Genomic DNA, 17,956 nt, shown 5'->3' with positions numbered 1-17,956 from the left:
CTCAATAGCAAGAGGATGATGACAATCCTGGCTGAAAGTGTGACATTTACAAACACTCCCACATTCACTTGTTCTTTCATCTCAACATGAACTGCCCTCAGATTTCATTAACAGCACATATTTCTTTGCTTTTCACTGTCAATAAATCAAAGCCTGGAGATCCTATTTGTGTAAATAAAGCTGAAAGGAGAAAAAGGTGATATTGCTGGTTGTGCAGTGTGCAATATGTCTGTGTTATTAGCTAAATTAGATGTTATGGGGAATTATGGAGTTATAATGTCGATTTGAAATCAAATCAAATCAAATCACTTTTATTGTCACATCATCAGCAGCACGTGTGCTACGATGAGTGAAAAGCTTAGGTGCTGGCTCCAGACAGTACAAAATACAGACAGTGCAAATAAAATGACAGACAGTGCAACATACAGACAGTGCAAATACAACGACAGGACAGGACAATGTAATTTTTTTTTAATTTTTATAAGAATGTGCAAAAATCATACAAATACAATAAAACATCAACAAATAACAAATACAAAGCAAAAAAAAAACAACAACAACAACAATATAGTCAGGTACTGGTATGTGCGTGAGTGTGCGTGTGTGAGTGTGTGTAACTTGGTGGACAGGTCAGAGTACATACATAAAGAACAATAACAGTCAATAAATGAAGCAAGTGTCACAGATATAAATAAAACATATAGAAAGAAACCAGTCAGAGGTAGGGAGTAACAACAATGCTTATTAATAGTAAAAAATGAAAGTAAAAAGAAAGAAAGGACAACAGTAATTAACTGACAGTAAATAACTGACAATAATAATAATAAATCACAAGAGCTACACCAACTACTACTACAGAAAGTTACTTATATTACAACTACTACTGCTTCTACTACAACCACAACAACGACTATTACTACTACAATGTCTACTAATACTGATAATACTACAACGACTAAGGACAATGTAAAATTGACAGCAATATGTACAATGAATAGGTATCCACATAGTTGTGATCAATCAGAATCAAGTATTCCAGAGAGTCATATAATAATACAATAAGCAATCTGTGCTTATGATATAAGATACAGAACTTGGAAATCCTTAATAGATTCAAAATGTTTCAGACCCTCATTACAGTCGTCTCTAACTTCTTATGGCTCGATTGACCAAAATACATCTTAATACCAGGTGTAAACATGACAAACTGATTTGTTTGTAAACTAAATTCAATAAAAAATGCAACTGTTGGAATGAAAGGAATGAAAAAAGCAACTGTTTTAAGTAAGTGATTGACTCAATCATTCAAGTGATTCATTCAAAAACACAAATCCATTGAAAAAGACCACAACAATAATGTTGGTTGGTTGATTGGTTGGTTGAAGGTTGATTTTTTTTTTTTTTTTATTGATTGACTGACTAACTGGGTAATTGTTTGTTTGCTCATTTGGTTGGTTCATTTAATCGTTCATTTGTTCATAGACTAACTGTTGATTTTTAGCTGATGTATTGACTGACTAACTAGTTGATTGTTTGTTTGCTTGTTTGGTTGGAAGTTACGTTCCATTCGTTTCTTCATTGACTAACTGTTGATTTCAGTTAATGTATTAGATGACTGGGTAATTGTTTGTTTGCTTGTTGATTTTTTGGTTGGTTGGTTGGTTGTTTGGTTAGCTGGTTGGTTTGTTCGTTCAATCATTCTTTGTTTTGTCATTGACTAACTGTAGATTTTAGTTAATTTATTGACTGGCCGTCAATTTTTGTTGATTGAGTGACTGACTAACGTGGTGATTGCTTGTTTTTTTGTTTTGGTTGGTTCGTTCATAAATTTGTTCTTTGACAAACTACGCATCGATGGATTTGCTCTTCAGTGTTTGAACTTTCAGCAGTGAAATTTATACCACATTAAACTAAACTGAACTTTAACTTCAAAAACTTGACTGACACATTTTCAATTTACTAGAACTTCTATGTTAAGCTGCTTTGACACAATCTACATTCTAAAAGCGCTATAGAAATAAACCTGATTAAATTGAATTGACTTTTTATTGATTGATTGACTGACTAACTGAGTGATTGTTTGTTTGGTTGTTTGGTTGGTTGTTTCAGTCATTTATTCATTTGTTCATTGACTAACTGTCGATTTTTGCTGATTTACTGACTGACTGTCAATTTTTGTTGATTGATTGACTGATTAAGGCCGTTTGACTGAGTGATTGTTTATTTGCAGTATTTTGTTTACAAATCTATATAATTTACACATTGCACAAATATGATGTTGCAATGCTTGCCTGATAATTTGAAATATTTAAACCAATTATAAACAGAAAAAGTGAACAAACAACTCAAAAACTAACACCTAAAGATGATTCAGGATAACTTTTGAACCATACAAACATAACCATTCATATATTTCCTTCATTGTTTGTGAAGCAAATAGAGTATGAATCTTTTCTGTAGGGAATTGTGCTGCTCTGCCTATCAAATCATGGTTAAATTTGTTTCTCTATTCACCTTGCTGTCTGCTGTTCAATGAGATAAAACAAGCACACATCTATTAATCTTCTACTCCACAAAAGCAATGGACAATTCAGCTAGATCCTCAGCACTGGAGCAGAGCATGCACACAAACACACACACACTGAAGCTAAAAACCCATGCTTGCATGTCAGTGTCAGTTCATCCTCTGGCCCGGAAATAACAGGTGATATCGCTGCTGAATAATTCATAATGGATATGAGCAACTCTGTTCTCCATGTCTTTTCAAATAGCAGAAAAACGGATGCACAAAACAATATGTTCTCAGTACTGTGCTGTGACTATATTGATTTGAAAATGAGGTTCCACCCTTCTGGATGAAGTTTGTTTATTTGTCACAATGAACGACAATGCTGTTTCTGCAATGCAATTTATCCTGACATCCATGCTTATGCTCTTGTCTGTGATTTTACAGGAACAAAACACCTCTCAGGAAATAAATGTACATCACCCAGATGTACTTTATATAAGCTACTGCACATCTGTCAGGGAAAATTAAAACACCCTTGGATCTGATTGACTTTAGGGTTTTAAATTCATAAATTAGCTTATTTCACAACATCCAAGAAGCTGAAAAAACAACAATGAACACACCAAACTAATGTGATCAAGACCTGGTTGCCAGAAAATGATTACACCTTATAGTGTTCATCAGCCAATCAGAATCAAGTATTTAACAGCCTTGTAGTGTGTGTATGTGCGTGTGTCCCATGCAGCAAAGAAATGCAGAGACAATCAAATAATTGCGCATCCCTCATAATGTTTTTGTACCTAATACTGAAAACAAAATCAGCTCCAACAATGTTGTTTATATTTGGGGTCAAACCACATGTGATATCAGTGCAGTGGATTGAAAGAGCAGTGCTGAGGACACCGACAGCTCTCAGTGTGAAAAGACAGAAATATTTGCATGCAGATGTTCTTAAAGTTGTCCTTATCTGTACTGCCTGTGTCTATGAGGGACATAATGTGCACAAAAAAAGGCACAACCTTCCTTTGAGTTTACTTAAAGGCACACTGAACGGTTTTGATTCCAGTCAGCTAATCTCCGGGTCTGGCAGGCGCACTTTTAGCTTATAGTAGCTTAGCATAAATAATTGAATTGGATTAGACCATTAGCATCTCGCTTGAAAATGACCAACGAATTTCAATAATGTTTTTTATTTTAAGCTTGGCTTTTCCATAATTACATTGTGTGTTAAGATCTGTGGAACATAAAAGCTTTTATTCTCTAGGCCGATATGGCCGGAAACAATATTCTCATTTCAAATTTCTTCTTGCCATTTTATTTGTTTTGTATTGTGCACAGTTTATTTGTAAGATTTTTGTGCATGTTATATATACACTCACCAGCAGCTACTCAATGAATTTAGGCATGTAGAATGGGAATTAGAATGGGAATGAAAGATGATTAAAGTGATTTTGAACATGGCATGGTTGTTGGTGCCAGATGGGCTCATCTGAGTACTTCAGAAACTGCTGATCTACTGGGATTTTTACGCACAACCATCTCTAGGGTTAACAGAGAATGGTCTGAAAAGGAGAGAGTATCCAGTGAGCGGCATAGCTGTGGGCACAAATACTTTGTTGATGCCAGAGGTCAAAGGAGAAAGGCCAGACTGGTTCCAGCTGATAGAAATGAAATAGTAACTCAAATCACCACAATTTACAACAGAGGTCTGAGTAGAGCAACTCTGAACACACAGCATGTCGAACCTTGAGGTGGATGGGCTACAGCAGCAGAAGACCACACCGAGTGCCTCTCCTGTCAGCTAAGAACAGGAAACTAAGGCTATAGTTTGCACAGGTTCACCAAAATTGGACAATAGAAGATTAGAAAAACATTGTCTGGTCTGATAAGTCTCAATTTCTGCTGCAACATTTGGATGGTAGGGTCAGAATGTGACCAGTGTACCCATCTTCTGATGGCTAGTTCCAGCAGGATAGCGCGCCATGTCCTAAAGTGCAAATCATTTCAGACTGATTTCTTGAACATGACAGTGAGTTCACTGTACTCAAACGGCCTACACAGTCACCAGATTTCAATCTAATAGAGCAGTTTTGACCACGTCTGCCACGTCTGATGTGATCAGAGCAGTACTAGTAAGGTGATAGTACACAGCATCTGAAAATCAGCTAACTTTAGAGTATTCCAGTTATAATACCGTATATATGGTTCAAGTTCTGGACCAAAGTAAATATAAATGTTCTGAATTGTCTCTCATCTATCATCTCTATGGGTGCAAGGTACACTTCCAGTGCAGCAGGTGGCCAAATTGGTTATACTGAAAGAAGTTAGCCTATATTCAGGTGATGTGAATTCTTGCACCTGCAGAAGCCATGTCACTGCAGCTAAGTTCCTTGATTATTAAGCTAAAAGTGCCCCTGCCAGACCTGGAGATTTAACTCTAGAGGAGTTGTAAAATAAGCCTATTTTTAAATTGATATTTCTTTAAAACATGGCTGAAATGCACTTATTACAAAGCCTAAGTACAGTGCTTGTGTGCCGCTAGTTACTAAAAGTGAACAGACCACAGAGATCCAATTTTACATTCAAACTAAAGCTTTTTGATATTTAAAATTTTATATTCACCAAAAGTGCAACAAATAGTTGAATAACTTTTTATTATGAATATAAGCTGAAGAAGGGATGCTTTATCAGATGAAAACAATCACACGCAGTCAATTTCTCTCCAACAAAACTCTACAAAATGCAAGTGCAATCAAGCAACATTTCCAAACAGTTGCAAAGGCTTTTACACAGCCGTAGTTGTTTGCTCTTTATTTACGCATGTGATATCAAACAGTTTATAGCTATTACTTGGCTGCAGGCACTCCTTTTTCTTATGTAATATTTTTTATGAACCTCAACAGCCATCATACAGCAAACAAAGCCATCTGAACTTCATCACAGGCAAGAGAAAACGTGTTTATTATTACCATGACAACTGTGAGAGAACAAATGGGCTCTTGATGCTTCAGTGTTAATTAGATTGAGTGGGCTCAGTATCACAGCTAATCACAGGTTTGTTATGAGCACCCTGAACTTTACGTACACTTTAGTCTGTGAATTTGACTCCATAATTGCAGTACATCAACAATGCCTACACAAACAGTCATGACACAGCATATGACATCAAATAAATCAGCTAATTATATTATCCCACAAATGATGCACTGGAATCAAGAGTCATTTAAATGTGAATTGTTTGCATTAAATCAATACATTTCAGTTAATCAAATTCATTTATGTATGCATGCATAAATATGAACAGTTTAGATGCAAAAAAACTCTAAATGCCGTCAGAAATGTTCTTCTTAAAATGAGCATTTTTATCAGACTCATGTGTGTAAGTTCAGTAATTTTGCTTTTATGGCAAAGGATAAGTCCTTTCATGGTCTTTAAAGTCAAATAATGCGGCATAAACTTAAAGGATTTTGCATCTGAATTCTTCATACAGTATGTACATATTTTGTATAGCATTTAATGCGGGAAATAAGAATGTATTTTAAGTCTAAAACAAATTGGAGTATTTATTTTAGTCTGTTTTAAATTTTGTCAAATATTTTCAGATTTTCAGTATTCTTTTGTTTTACCGTATTTTTAGAAAAGACATGTTGCATCATGAGTTAAATCAGTGGTTCCCGGTCTTTATCCAAGAGACTCTTATTTTAATGTTTAAAATCCTCCATGACTCTTCACAGATAACAACAGACAATAATTTCAAAATCAGATGATACACTGTAAAATATTATATGATTAATTAGTCGTGACGGCATATGTTTTTAGGTCATTGTAACTTATTAAGCTAGGTTTCCATGTTCTAACCTAATTTTATAAGTTACGCAAGCTGTTTAAGTCAGTTTAACATAATATAAGATCAGGGCTTGACATTAACACCCGCCAACCCGCCAAATGCGGGTAGATTTCAGCTCTGGTGGGTTAGACAGCCATTCCCACAAGCCACTTTGGGTGGTTGGAAATGATTTTTAAATTGTAGTTTTCTTAAAGCAGGGTTTGACAATAAGAATGGCACAATATGCATGCAAATGTGATCTTAGAACCGAAAAGCAGCACGACTGACAAAAGTACTATGTTCATGTGAGCAAAAGGAAGCATGTGAATAACGAATGAGAGGATGATTACTCGCGAGCACAGATGATGTGATGTGCTGTTAAAAAGTGCAGGAGCTCCTGTTTACTAGGCTGAAACAACTGTGTGTAAAGGAAACACAACGGGTGTGATCGGTTGTCTTTGAAACAGACTGGACGAAAAGCGATGCTCGTGTACCCACAGTCCTGCTGCTTTTAAGAGATCAAGATTGAATGTGTACATATATATCTTTTTGTAAGCAGCAGCAGTCACTGCTTTCGTTTTAATTATTCTTTGAACAGATTATTAACGGGCCTAACATTAACCGTGTGCACGTGATCATGCTTTTATCATCATATGTTTTTACCTGCTTTCTTTTGCTTGCAGTTATTATTTTAATATGGTTTAATTATGTTTTTTTTTTTACAATAGCATTGCTTTAATATGAGATTAACCCTATTTATGTGTAATTAAATGGTAAAAGGGGACCTTTAGCCAGGACAGATTACTGTGGATATTTTAGATTCATGACATTAGATATTTTAAAATGTCAATTAAAAAAAAAATATGAAAAGTTTTGTTGAATAAAAAGTACATGTATGCAGATATATTTAGCTTGTTTTGACACATTTAAAATAAGTTAAGAAATAATAATTTCTTTTTTGTGTGAGATAAATTCAGTAAATTCTTAATTTTGAGCTCTAAAAAGTGAAATAAAAACTAGTTGCAATGCAACACAACCTATTTGCTCATGCACAGTGAGCAAGCTTATACACAACACACACAAAAATTTAAATGAATGAGGAGGCTTTTTTTTTTTTTTTTTTTTTTACAGTGCTGGCTTTTATTAATCACAACAACTACGAAACAAATAAAATAATAACGTTATAATTTAAATGAACAAAAAGCTGTCAATTGGCCTACAGTATAAACATTATCTACTAAGCTTCATGGTCCTGACCTGACAGTGTTGTCTATCCTGTCAGTGTTTAATGTTACCCTGTTTGTCCTGTGCTTGTTTACATTGCTTTGCCTTAATTTGCTTTGGCCAATGTGCTCTTCTTGTCTTTCCTCCTTAAGTTTCAGTTATCCTGCACTCTCATTTAGACCTTGTTGTGCTGATTGTTTTCACCTGTCTCTTGTGTGCTTTGTTCTATAGATTGTGCTGTGTGTTCTCATTTCTTTGCTGGTTTGTTCCATGTGAGCTTGTCTATGTTGATACCTAGCCTTGTATCCTTGCTGAGTATTTTGTTTTGCCTGTTCTAGTCCTCTTGTCTATGTATTGTTTGTTTGTAGCTACTGCTTTCTTTTGGTTGTTCTTAGTGTTAACTTAATTTGTGTTCTAATCTTTGTTATCCAGAACCATTTTTGTTCTAGAGTCAGTCTAGTTCTCTTTCTACTAGGAGTTATATTTGTTTTCATATATTGTTTTAGATTTTGTTAGTTTTATTGTATATTATTGCTGCCTGTTTGCTGTCTTATACTGTTTGCCTTTCTTATTCTGTTCCAGTCATATCCCGTGTCCTGACTTCCCTGGCCTGCCAGTTCTCTTCCTGGCTGGCTGTTCAATTTGGGGCCATCTTTTCTCTATACTGACTTTCCTGTGTTATGGTCCTTACTGTTTGGACCCTGTCACCCTGCCCATTTTAATAGACAATATTCTAATTTTCATTTATTATTTGCAATAGTGCATAAAGTTTAGTGTAACTTCCATTTTGTCTGATATTGTCTAAAGCCTGAACAAAAACAGCAGACAGTCTGAATGAAATATACATTGCATATAATATACAGTATGTATTTTTATAAAATATACAGTAGGTGATGCTTATGGAAAGGCATACTTTGTGGAATAAAATTGCTTAATGCTGGAAGCTAATAACCTCAGTTTTCAAGTAGCAGTTTAAGTATAGTTGCAAATATAAACTTGCCAAATTAACCGTCCCAAATTGGTTTTGTCATCAGACTGGTATATGTTTAATTTGTACTTGTAACCCTCAAACTAGTGTCCTTTTATAAATATTTTAGTAAAGGTTGAGACCCCCCAGGTTGGGAATCACTGAGCTAGAGCATTTAATAACTGGTTCTTAATGATGAAAGGACTATCAATAAAAATGAAAGAACTATCAAGAAAAATGGACAGACAGAAAAAGTATAGACAGTTATCCAACAATGCTCTGGAGATCAGCAATAAATGACCCAGCTCTTAACCTGTCCTTAAACAAACACAAACAGCCTCTTGTAAAACAACAAGAAGTGATCAAAGGTCAGCTCGTTAAATGACTCTTAAACTTCTCTTCCTCAAGACTCTCAATTAGGATCACTAAGGTTACCACAGACACACAAAGCAAATAAATCCAGTTAGCCAGAAACTCTTGATTAGCCCTTTTCACCTTAAAACACAGTCCTTTGTAAACACCTTCTTTCCTCTCACAGCTGTAAAGCTGGCAGTAAAGGACCTTCAACATGAGTGTTTACATCTGATAGCTACTGTGGTGTTTACAGCTAATGAAGGAAATAGACGGTACAGAACTGTTCGTTTACAAACTCTACTCAACAACCTCATGACATTAACCAAAGTCAATCACTGCTACCCAATATGCCCTTACATTTTAAAAAACGGACTTAATTTGTTTGTTTTTGGTAATATTCATTGAAAGTCTGACCATTTGCTTCCGCACTTGGATTAGTCCTTTTGTTGACGTCAACCTAACGGCTTCAATAGCAACTGTATATTAATATTCTTGGCCATGCCAATCTTATTATAGGCTTTCTATGAAGGAATCATGCACCATAAAAGCCCTTTCCCATACCCAATATTCAGTTTTAGTTGGAAGTACATACAGTAAACATACTGAAATAAAAGTATCAGCAACTTCACGTTCACTTTAGGTGGCATAAGCCCTTTGACATATTGTATTATTTATGCATTGCATTCAACAGCATCGACAACTGTGCAACGCTGTGACTGGAGCTGTGTTTATGTTGTGTGTTGTGCATTTTGTGATAATGGAAACGGAATAGATGCTGACCAAGGACTGGAATTGGCTTAATCGTGTTAATTAAGCTGGTAATGTAAAAAGAGGCATTAGACTGTAAGTTAATAAATTAGTTGTTTGCCAATTACTTTATGCTAACTAATGCATTATTCATTTGTTCATTTTCTTTTCAGCTTAGTACCTTTATTAATCCGGGGTCGCCACAGCAGAATGAACCGCCAACTTATCCAGCATATGCTTTACATAGCAGATGCCCTTCCAGCTGCAAACATCCAAACACACTCATTCACACACATACACTATGGACAATTTAGCCAACCCAAATCACCTATACCCCATGTTTTTGGACTTGTGGGGAAACCAGAGCACCCGAAGGAAACCCACACGAACACGGCTCACGGAACATGCAAACTCCACACAGAAACACAGACTGACCCAGCGACCTTCTTGCTGTGAGGTGAACATGCTAGCCGCTGTGCCACTGTGCAGCCCCACAATAATATGTAATAAAATGTAACATTGTAAAGTTATTTTCTGGCTTTATTCAGGATATAAAGGTGCTGTAAACTGAATATTCATATATTCATACATCCACAAAAAGTGTAACATTTTGCAAATGCAACATAAATAGCTTTTTGTAAATGACAGCAAATAATAGTTCAGTTAATTTCAACAATACACCATCAGTTCAGATGCTTCTTCCATTGGGTCGAAGATGTTTTCTCACAGATCCACTACCAACTTTAAAACTCAGGGCTTAAAGAAAATCCCCAAAGGCTTAAAGAAAGTTCCCACACATAATTAGGACTTTGTGGTGGCGTGCGCATGCTTTCAACTTGTAAATATGATATTTTTGACAAACTAAATGCACAACTGTATTCACAAAACCCTTAGGATTCTGAAAGTGTGCACCCAACAAACACAGCAGGGGATTTGTGAATGACATTGAAGCAATGCATCCGATGTTGTAAATCACATGACAGTTTCAAAATGGCAGGTATAATTTATGACTGAATTGCATTTAAGCTACACAAATTACCATATAGCTTAGTTTTACAGGAAAAACTTTTTAAAAGTACTCCAAATATGTTTCCATCTTTGCAATATGCAATTTCAGACACAGCAAAAGAGATGCAGAATATATACAGTACACCATGTAAGATAGCATCGTTTGAAAACCAATTTTGTCTGAGGTTAAAAAGTCCATGCTTTTTCGATTCTACGACACTCATTCTGGACACCGATATTAAGAGATTTCTATATGCCCATGAGAGCAACTAGGAGAGGAAGTAAAACTCAACATGATCTGCCTCTCTGCATCTATACTAAGCGTGACAGATGGGTTGAAGGTATTACTCTGCATTTCATAATCGTCCCCACAGGGAACAGCAATCCCTAGACAGACACATCCATGGCCCGTTTTTCCTTCCTCACGATGCAGAACATGCACAATTGAACCCAAGATTGGCAAACGTAGCACATCCTTTAAAACACTTTTTATTATTCAGCTCAGACAGCCAATGTGGGGATTATTATTATTTTTTGTTTATCCAATGATATTACACAACACTGACTCCTTGTGAGTCCACGATTGTTGCGCGGGCACCAGCAGGCTTTGTTGCCGCAGCTGTGAGGAGATTAGTGGTTGAATTCCTCAGGACTTGTGTAATTATATCATCAGTTGGTCGAGTCGGCCAGTGTAAGGATATGATTTTACAGGCGTTCAGGACAGATTAATTATTCGTTATACGATGAGCATTTAAAAATACAAGTTTTTTTTTTTTCTTGGCTGAAATGTTGCACAAATTTTATGGTTGTGTTAATGATGGACAAAGAAATGTGATTGCAAGGAAAAAAAATTACAACAACTATAAAGAACAACATATTTTGGAAAAAAAATGCTGCTTAAACTGACTTTTAAGTCAACATTTAAAAAAAGCAGTAGTTTAAATGGTGATGAACATTTACTGTACATTACATTTAAATAAAAAGAAACACATCTTGCCAATAAATATTACTATCACTTCTACTAATACTACTACTACTACCACTACTACTACTACTACTACTACTAATAATAATAATAATAATAAAAAATAATAAAATAATAATAATAATAATAATAATAATAATAATAATAATTATTATTATTATTATTATTATTATTATTATTATTATTATTATTATTATTATCCTGTATATTTATACATTTACATAATTATAAAATGTACTAACTTAAAAGTTGGGAGGTATCATTTAATTAAATATTTATATTTTTAATTTTTTACTGACTGTCTTTTCATAAAAGACAACATTTATTTTGAACAGAATTTAATTTTGAATTCTGATAAAAGTAAAGCAAAGTAAAGTTTAAATGAAATGAAAATAAAGGTTATGAAATTGTATAAATTCTGATCACTTTAAAATAAGAATACAACAATAAGTTTATAACTGTAAAAAACATTTTAAGTTAGTTTAATTTACAAAACAACATTGGATTAGTTTTGCCACTAATTAAATCATATCAACTGATTGGCATCTATGTTTCTTATTTAGGCTACAAAACATTGCTGGCTTTCAATAGTAACTACTTGTATTCCAAAAAAGAAAATTCATATGGGCAATCAAAAAAATATATAATAACAGAAACTCATTGCCATAATGCACAAAGAAATATAAATTTAAGTTGAATTAAATAACTGACAATAACAACAGCAACATAAACTACTGGAGAAACAAGCACAGAATTGATTCTGAATGTCGTACGACCCTGTACACACATTTATGTCAGTGGTGTAAACTTGATCCATTAATCTGTCTAGCGGATGGCTTAGCACATGTCTGTATTTAAGAGGAAAGCCACACTAACTTCGCCATATGTGAGAGATTTACTGTGTGAAGTTTTAAAGATGAAGCATCTGGCAGATTTCCGATTGGTCTCATCTGATATTTTATCAATATTCTGACATAGTTTCAATTTTTCTTTACTCATACCAGTAAGTTTAGGAATATGTCTGCAGTTTATTGTCTATATAGTGAAGAATAAGTTTTAAAAACCTCCTATTGGTTCTCCAAGAAAAGAAATAGGACTAAGTGGGGAAGCTTCTCTGCCTCTCTGAGGAAAAATACAATAAAATGTAACATGTCACCCCAAGAGATTTTAGACAAGTCTTAAAATATCCTACAAGTAAAATATAATATAAGTGTTTGAAGCTAATTTGTACACTATAGAGACCTGGCAACCAAAAATAAAATCAAACAAACAACTACAAAAAAAGTTTAAATTAAAAACCTTCATAATTTATTTTAAAGTACAATTCTCTATATTAACAAACTGTTATCTTTTAGACTAAACATTTTAGCTCAATTAATTTCTAAGTAGTTGCTTATTATTTATTGCTAAAGTAGTAGTTGGGCAATGGACATGATTAGGGATCTAGAAATAGATTACACAGAATTTGCACTTCATAACTGCAAATGAACAGCAAATATCTTAACAATAAGCACTAAAGTAAATAATAATAAGCCACTATTTAATAGCGAGAAATGGTACCTAAACTAAAATGTTACAAATTCGTATCTTATGCAAATTCAGAGAGAAAATAAATCAAACCTCAGTAGTTTTTTTTTTTTTTTTTTTTTTTTTTTTTTTTTGCTGCTGACAATTATCGTTCCCATGGTCTGCAATCAAAAGTTTTTCCAAGATCAAATCATGAGGAATGCTATCGGCATCAGTTTTATAGCTGTAAAGTTTGGTTGAATGTCATCTATTGTTTGTTTTATTTTGTGCCTGTTTTAGCGTCCCATAAAAAGACAAAGCTGATCTTTAAAGGGCGCCTAACATGCATAATTAACCTTTGGACAGACACATCAAATCATTTTATTTAAAAAAATGTTAAATCAGGATCCAAATCCCAGCCATTTTGAGGCCGTCCACGACAGTGTGGTATTTCCCGTTCACTGAAATAACTGACAGACATAGCTCAGTAATAATGCTTATTATCATTTGCACAAAGCGAGATTTGCAAAGAACCCTGGATTGAAATATCTGTTCTAACGCTCTGTTATCCGCTGCACCTCAAGTATGTAACTCGGGTATATAATGTAACTCATAACTTGAATAACAACTGCTGCATAGTGTCAGTACTGTACTATAAAAGAGGATGCTTCAATTATACAGCAGGAGTCAAAGTTTGTGTACATTAAATTTGTTTTTTTTGTACAGTAGCATAATGGATCTCCATATGGCAGCATATATTGACTTGTATCCGGTCACACTTACTAACGCTGCATCTGATATTACCTACTACTCGAGTAGGAACTGCATTTTAATTTGAATTTACTACACAACCATTGGAAAAGTATGTACTATATAGGATGAATGTGGGTAGTATGAATAAAACTCGAATGTACTACATCCACCATTTGTCATTATCATGTGACCTACCCATTGGGTCAGTTGCATCACATTCACTCGCAATCTCGCCGAAGGTAGTAGGTCATCCAGGTACGTATGATGTTTTTCGCATACTGTAATTTCTGAAATACTACTTGGCTTACATACTATAAATCACAAAAACTGCACAAAGCTATAAGTGTGTATGTGTGCACAGTGAACTTTGTAAAGGCCTGTGTGTGGCCCATTCATTGTTGCAGAAAGGCTGAATAGACTCCATAACAGCAATATCAAATAACCAGTTTAAAACTTCCTGGTTCAGTCTTACTGTGATATTTTTGACAAATATTTTTGAGTCGTTGTACTCTATGTGTTTGTCATGCTGTGTTTATCTGATGTCTGACTAGTGCATCTGATGCATGAGAAGCAGCCATGTTGGAACAGTGGGCATGAAGAACCAGCTTACATTTAAAAGAACAGGCGCAAAACAGCTACAATTTACTCTGACCCTAAAATCTGACAATTTCAACAGGATATATAATATGTCCTGATGGGTATTTTAACCCCACAGACATATTCTGAAGACACCAAAGACTTATTTTACACCTTGTAAAAGGATCAAAATAGAAGTCCTTTAAGATAAACATAAATGACAATACAGCTATAAAAAAACAGAGAATAATATTCTCAATTCAACATCAAGTGATCTTTATTACTGTTGAAAAGTTAGATTTTTAGATGAAAAACTGTATGCAGAAAAGCTGTCTCTTTATCCTCCAGGTTTCACACCAGTTCACACTCACTAAGCCATTGCAAAGCCCAAAACACAAACACATTGATAGAGTGTTGCAGCATTCCAGCATTACTTCTTGATTTACCACACTGCTTTAACTGCAAAAAATAAATAAATAAATAAATCTTGTGCTCTTCAAAGTAAAGCAAAAAAAAAAACAACAAACTGAATCTAGCCATCACAACTTTCATCTCCTTATACTGCCTTCTTTCTGACTAATAACGTTTACATTTGTCATGCATGATGTTTTGTCTGCACTGAAAAGTAAATGTCACATATCCCACGAAAGACCATGGGATAACAAATCCTGTCCCTTTTGGTTATATGGAAAAATGAGTTCAGAGTTCAAAATATGAAAGCATTAACCCAGGCTGCTCAACTTTAGACAGCTCCAGGGCCACAAACCTGGATCCTTTTATCCTCAAAGGCCTTGCTCCTAATATTTATAGTGTTATTTTATATTAAAGAGATATTATAATGAAAGTTATAATATAAGAACCAAAAATGAAAGTTCTGTTATTATTTACTCACTCTCACGTCATGAACCTGCATGACTTTCCTTCTTCAGTGGGACACAAAAGGAATATATTTTGACAAAACTATGTTTGTGCAATTGAATTTTTAATGGCAAAAAAAAGGTCGATACAGTCTGATTGGTTGTGAACAAACATGTAATCTGACATATTTGTTGTCCATGACATGAGAATTTAGGATAAAAATAATCAAAATAATCTCATAATCTGACAGTGACAATTGTATAAGGCTACAATATTTTGCAGTCTGAATCCAGCATGAATTAAAGAGAATACAGTAAAAGTGTCATTTATACAGGAGTATATTTTTTAAATAAACAAGGTTTATAACAAAATGTTTTATTAGTATTATTTATCATCATGTTTGAATATCTATCATATTATATGCATTATAAAACTATAAAAATCATTATAGCAATATAAGCACAATAATTGTAGATGGCAAAGAAAGACAACTGATTGTCGTTGGATGGATTAATAAAACACTTCTTCATTTGTTCGTGAAACCAATATTTTCATGCTTGATACAATTCATTTGTTCATTAGTTCATTCAATTAGCAATTTTTGTATTGTTTGTGAAACCAATATTTTCATGATTGCATTCGTTCGTTCATTTATTCCTTTGTGAAAACAGTATTGTCATGTTTGATGCTAGTTGTTTGTTCATTCCTTCAATTTTTGTCCGTTCATTCATCCGGTTGTGAAACCATTATTTACATGTTTAATGCAATTTCTTCATTCGTTTGTTAGTTCAATCATTCGTTCATTCAATTTATAAATTTTTGTTCGTTCTTTCGTTCATGAAACCAATATTTTTATATTCAAATTTGTTTGTTCATTCATTTGTTCATTCGTTTGTTCATTTGTGGAACCATTGTTTTCATGTTTAATGCAATTCATGTATTTATTAGATCAATCATTCGTTCATTCAATTTCGTTCATTCAATTCGTTCGTTTGTTCATGAAACCAATATTTAAATTTTTGCATTTATTCATTCATTTGTTTGTTTGTGAAACAAATATTTTGATATTTGATGCAATTTGTTTGCTTTTTTGATCAATTTGCATTTTTTGTTTGTTTATTCCTTTGTGAAAACAATATTTTCATCTTTGTATTTATTAAGTCATCTTTTGTGAGTAAAATTAAAATGTTTATGTTTAAAGCAATTTTTTGCTGGAATTTTTTCTTTTTCTTTTAAAGCACTACTGCTTCCGAGATGGAAATGCATAACTACAGCAAAAAAAAATATTACTCAGATGGTTTTCCTCTGAATAAATATGCAATATAAGCTACATACTACAGCCTCTAGTGTATGTCAGTTGCGTGTATCCTGAGATCAGGGCAGTCAACTCACACAGTTCTTGACATCTGGTCTCCATTACAGTCACCCTCTCAAACCTCATTTCCATCTGGGTCACGGCACCAGCAAAGCCCCTCAGGTTCAGCTCAGATATATTGGTGATATTTAGCTTAACCACAAATCCCATTACACGCCATGACACATTATCAATACCTCAAATGGGAGACCATTAACACCAGAGGCCATTAAGCTGACTGGTGAAACTGATCCATGAGCCTGCTTCCCAAATCACACACCCCACCCTTACATACCGTAATCTTTAATTACATACAGATCTGTTGTGAAGACGTACCTGTAAGATTGGTGGAGAGCAGTAGCAGAGCATCGCAGGTCAGGTCAGCTGTTGCCCTGGAGATTAGTGTAATCCAGATGGTCAACACCTGTAATGGTGGAACAAAGAAAGAGAAATTTGTAGATGGAACACAAAAGTGTGGCATTAACATCCATCTGGCTGTGCAGCGAGAGACGGCATACTGTAAAATGGAAAAACAAAGCAGGTCAACATCTGCCTCATGCTAATACAGGTGTGTTGTGCTTCTGAAGTCAAATGCTAGTTTTGTGTGAGGACTGATATTTGAGTTAACTTGATTTACTTGCTATTTATGTTCTGCATGCGTGCTTGCATAACAATATTCATACTTCACAGTAAATGGAGAAGAACATGACCTCAACATGTTTGGTAGACTTCAATGATTAGTTTAATAAGCATTATTTAATGAACATGTCATCATTTTTATTCAGGGTCTCACATAATATGATTAATTCTTTTGTACATTGTGTCTATTTTAAGATTTAACAGTAATGTATCATGAAGAAACATTGAACTTAATACATAAAAGCTTAAAAAAACATGAATAAGAGGTTAATACAACAGAAAAAAGTGTATTTTTTAAAAAGTATATTGGACTTGTATATTGTATTAAATGCACATAAAATAATCTTGTTTCATGTTTTTTCAAATAAGCTGATAATAATTTTTAATTATAATTGTAATAGTTAAATAAATATAAATAAATAAATAAATTAATAAATAAATAAAATAAAATAAAATAAAATTATATAAAATAAAATAAAATAAAATAAAATAAAATAAAATAAAATAAAATAAAATAAAATAAAATAAAATAAAATAAAATTAAATTAAATTAAATTAAATTGAAAATGCATTCCTATAAAATACACTGATGCCAAATTATTTGCCTATCCAAATACATGCAAAACTTATTAGTCCAACTGATTTCTAAG

General features: G+C 33.8%; 1 protein-coding gene across 2 annotated transcripts in view; it reads right to left on the bottom strand.

The window, feature by feature from the left end:
• crhr1 (corticotropin releasing hormone receptor 1) overlaps positions 1-17,956 on the bottom strand; it is a 225,810-nt gene that overhangs the window by 137,364 nt on the left and 70,490 nt on the right. For both annotated transcript variants that reach the window (XR_015480667.1, XM_087244227.1), the window contains exon 2: positions 17,004-17,091. Coding sequence is in view for 1 of the 2 variants with exons in the window: in XM_087244227.1 (XP_087100353.1) it covers positions 17,004-17,091 (88 nt within the window). In the remaining variant the exon portion in view is untranslated. The remainder of the gene's footprint in view (positions 1-17,003; positions 17,092-17,956) is intronic.

This window comes from Danio rerio, chromosome 3, assembly GCF_052040795.2.
Source record: "Danio rerio strain M-AB ecotype USA chromosome 3, GRCz13ab, whole genome shotgun sequence".
Lineage (NCBI taxonomy): Eukaryota > Metazoa > Chordata > Actinopteri > Cypriniformes > Danionidae > Danio > Danio rerio.
Note: the sequence above shows the minus strand (reverse complement) of the source record. Positions and strands in the feature narration are given on the sequence as shown.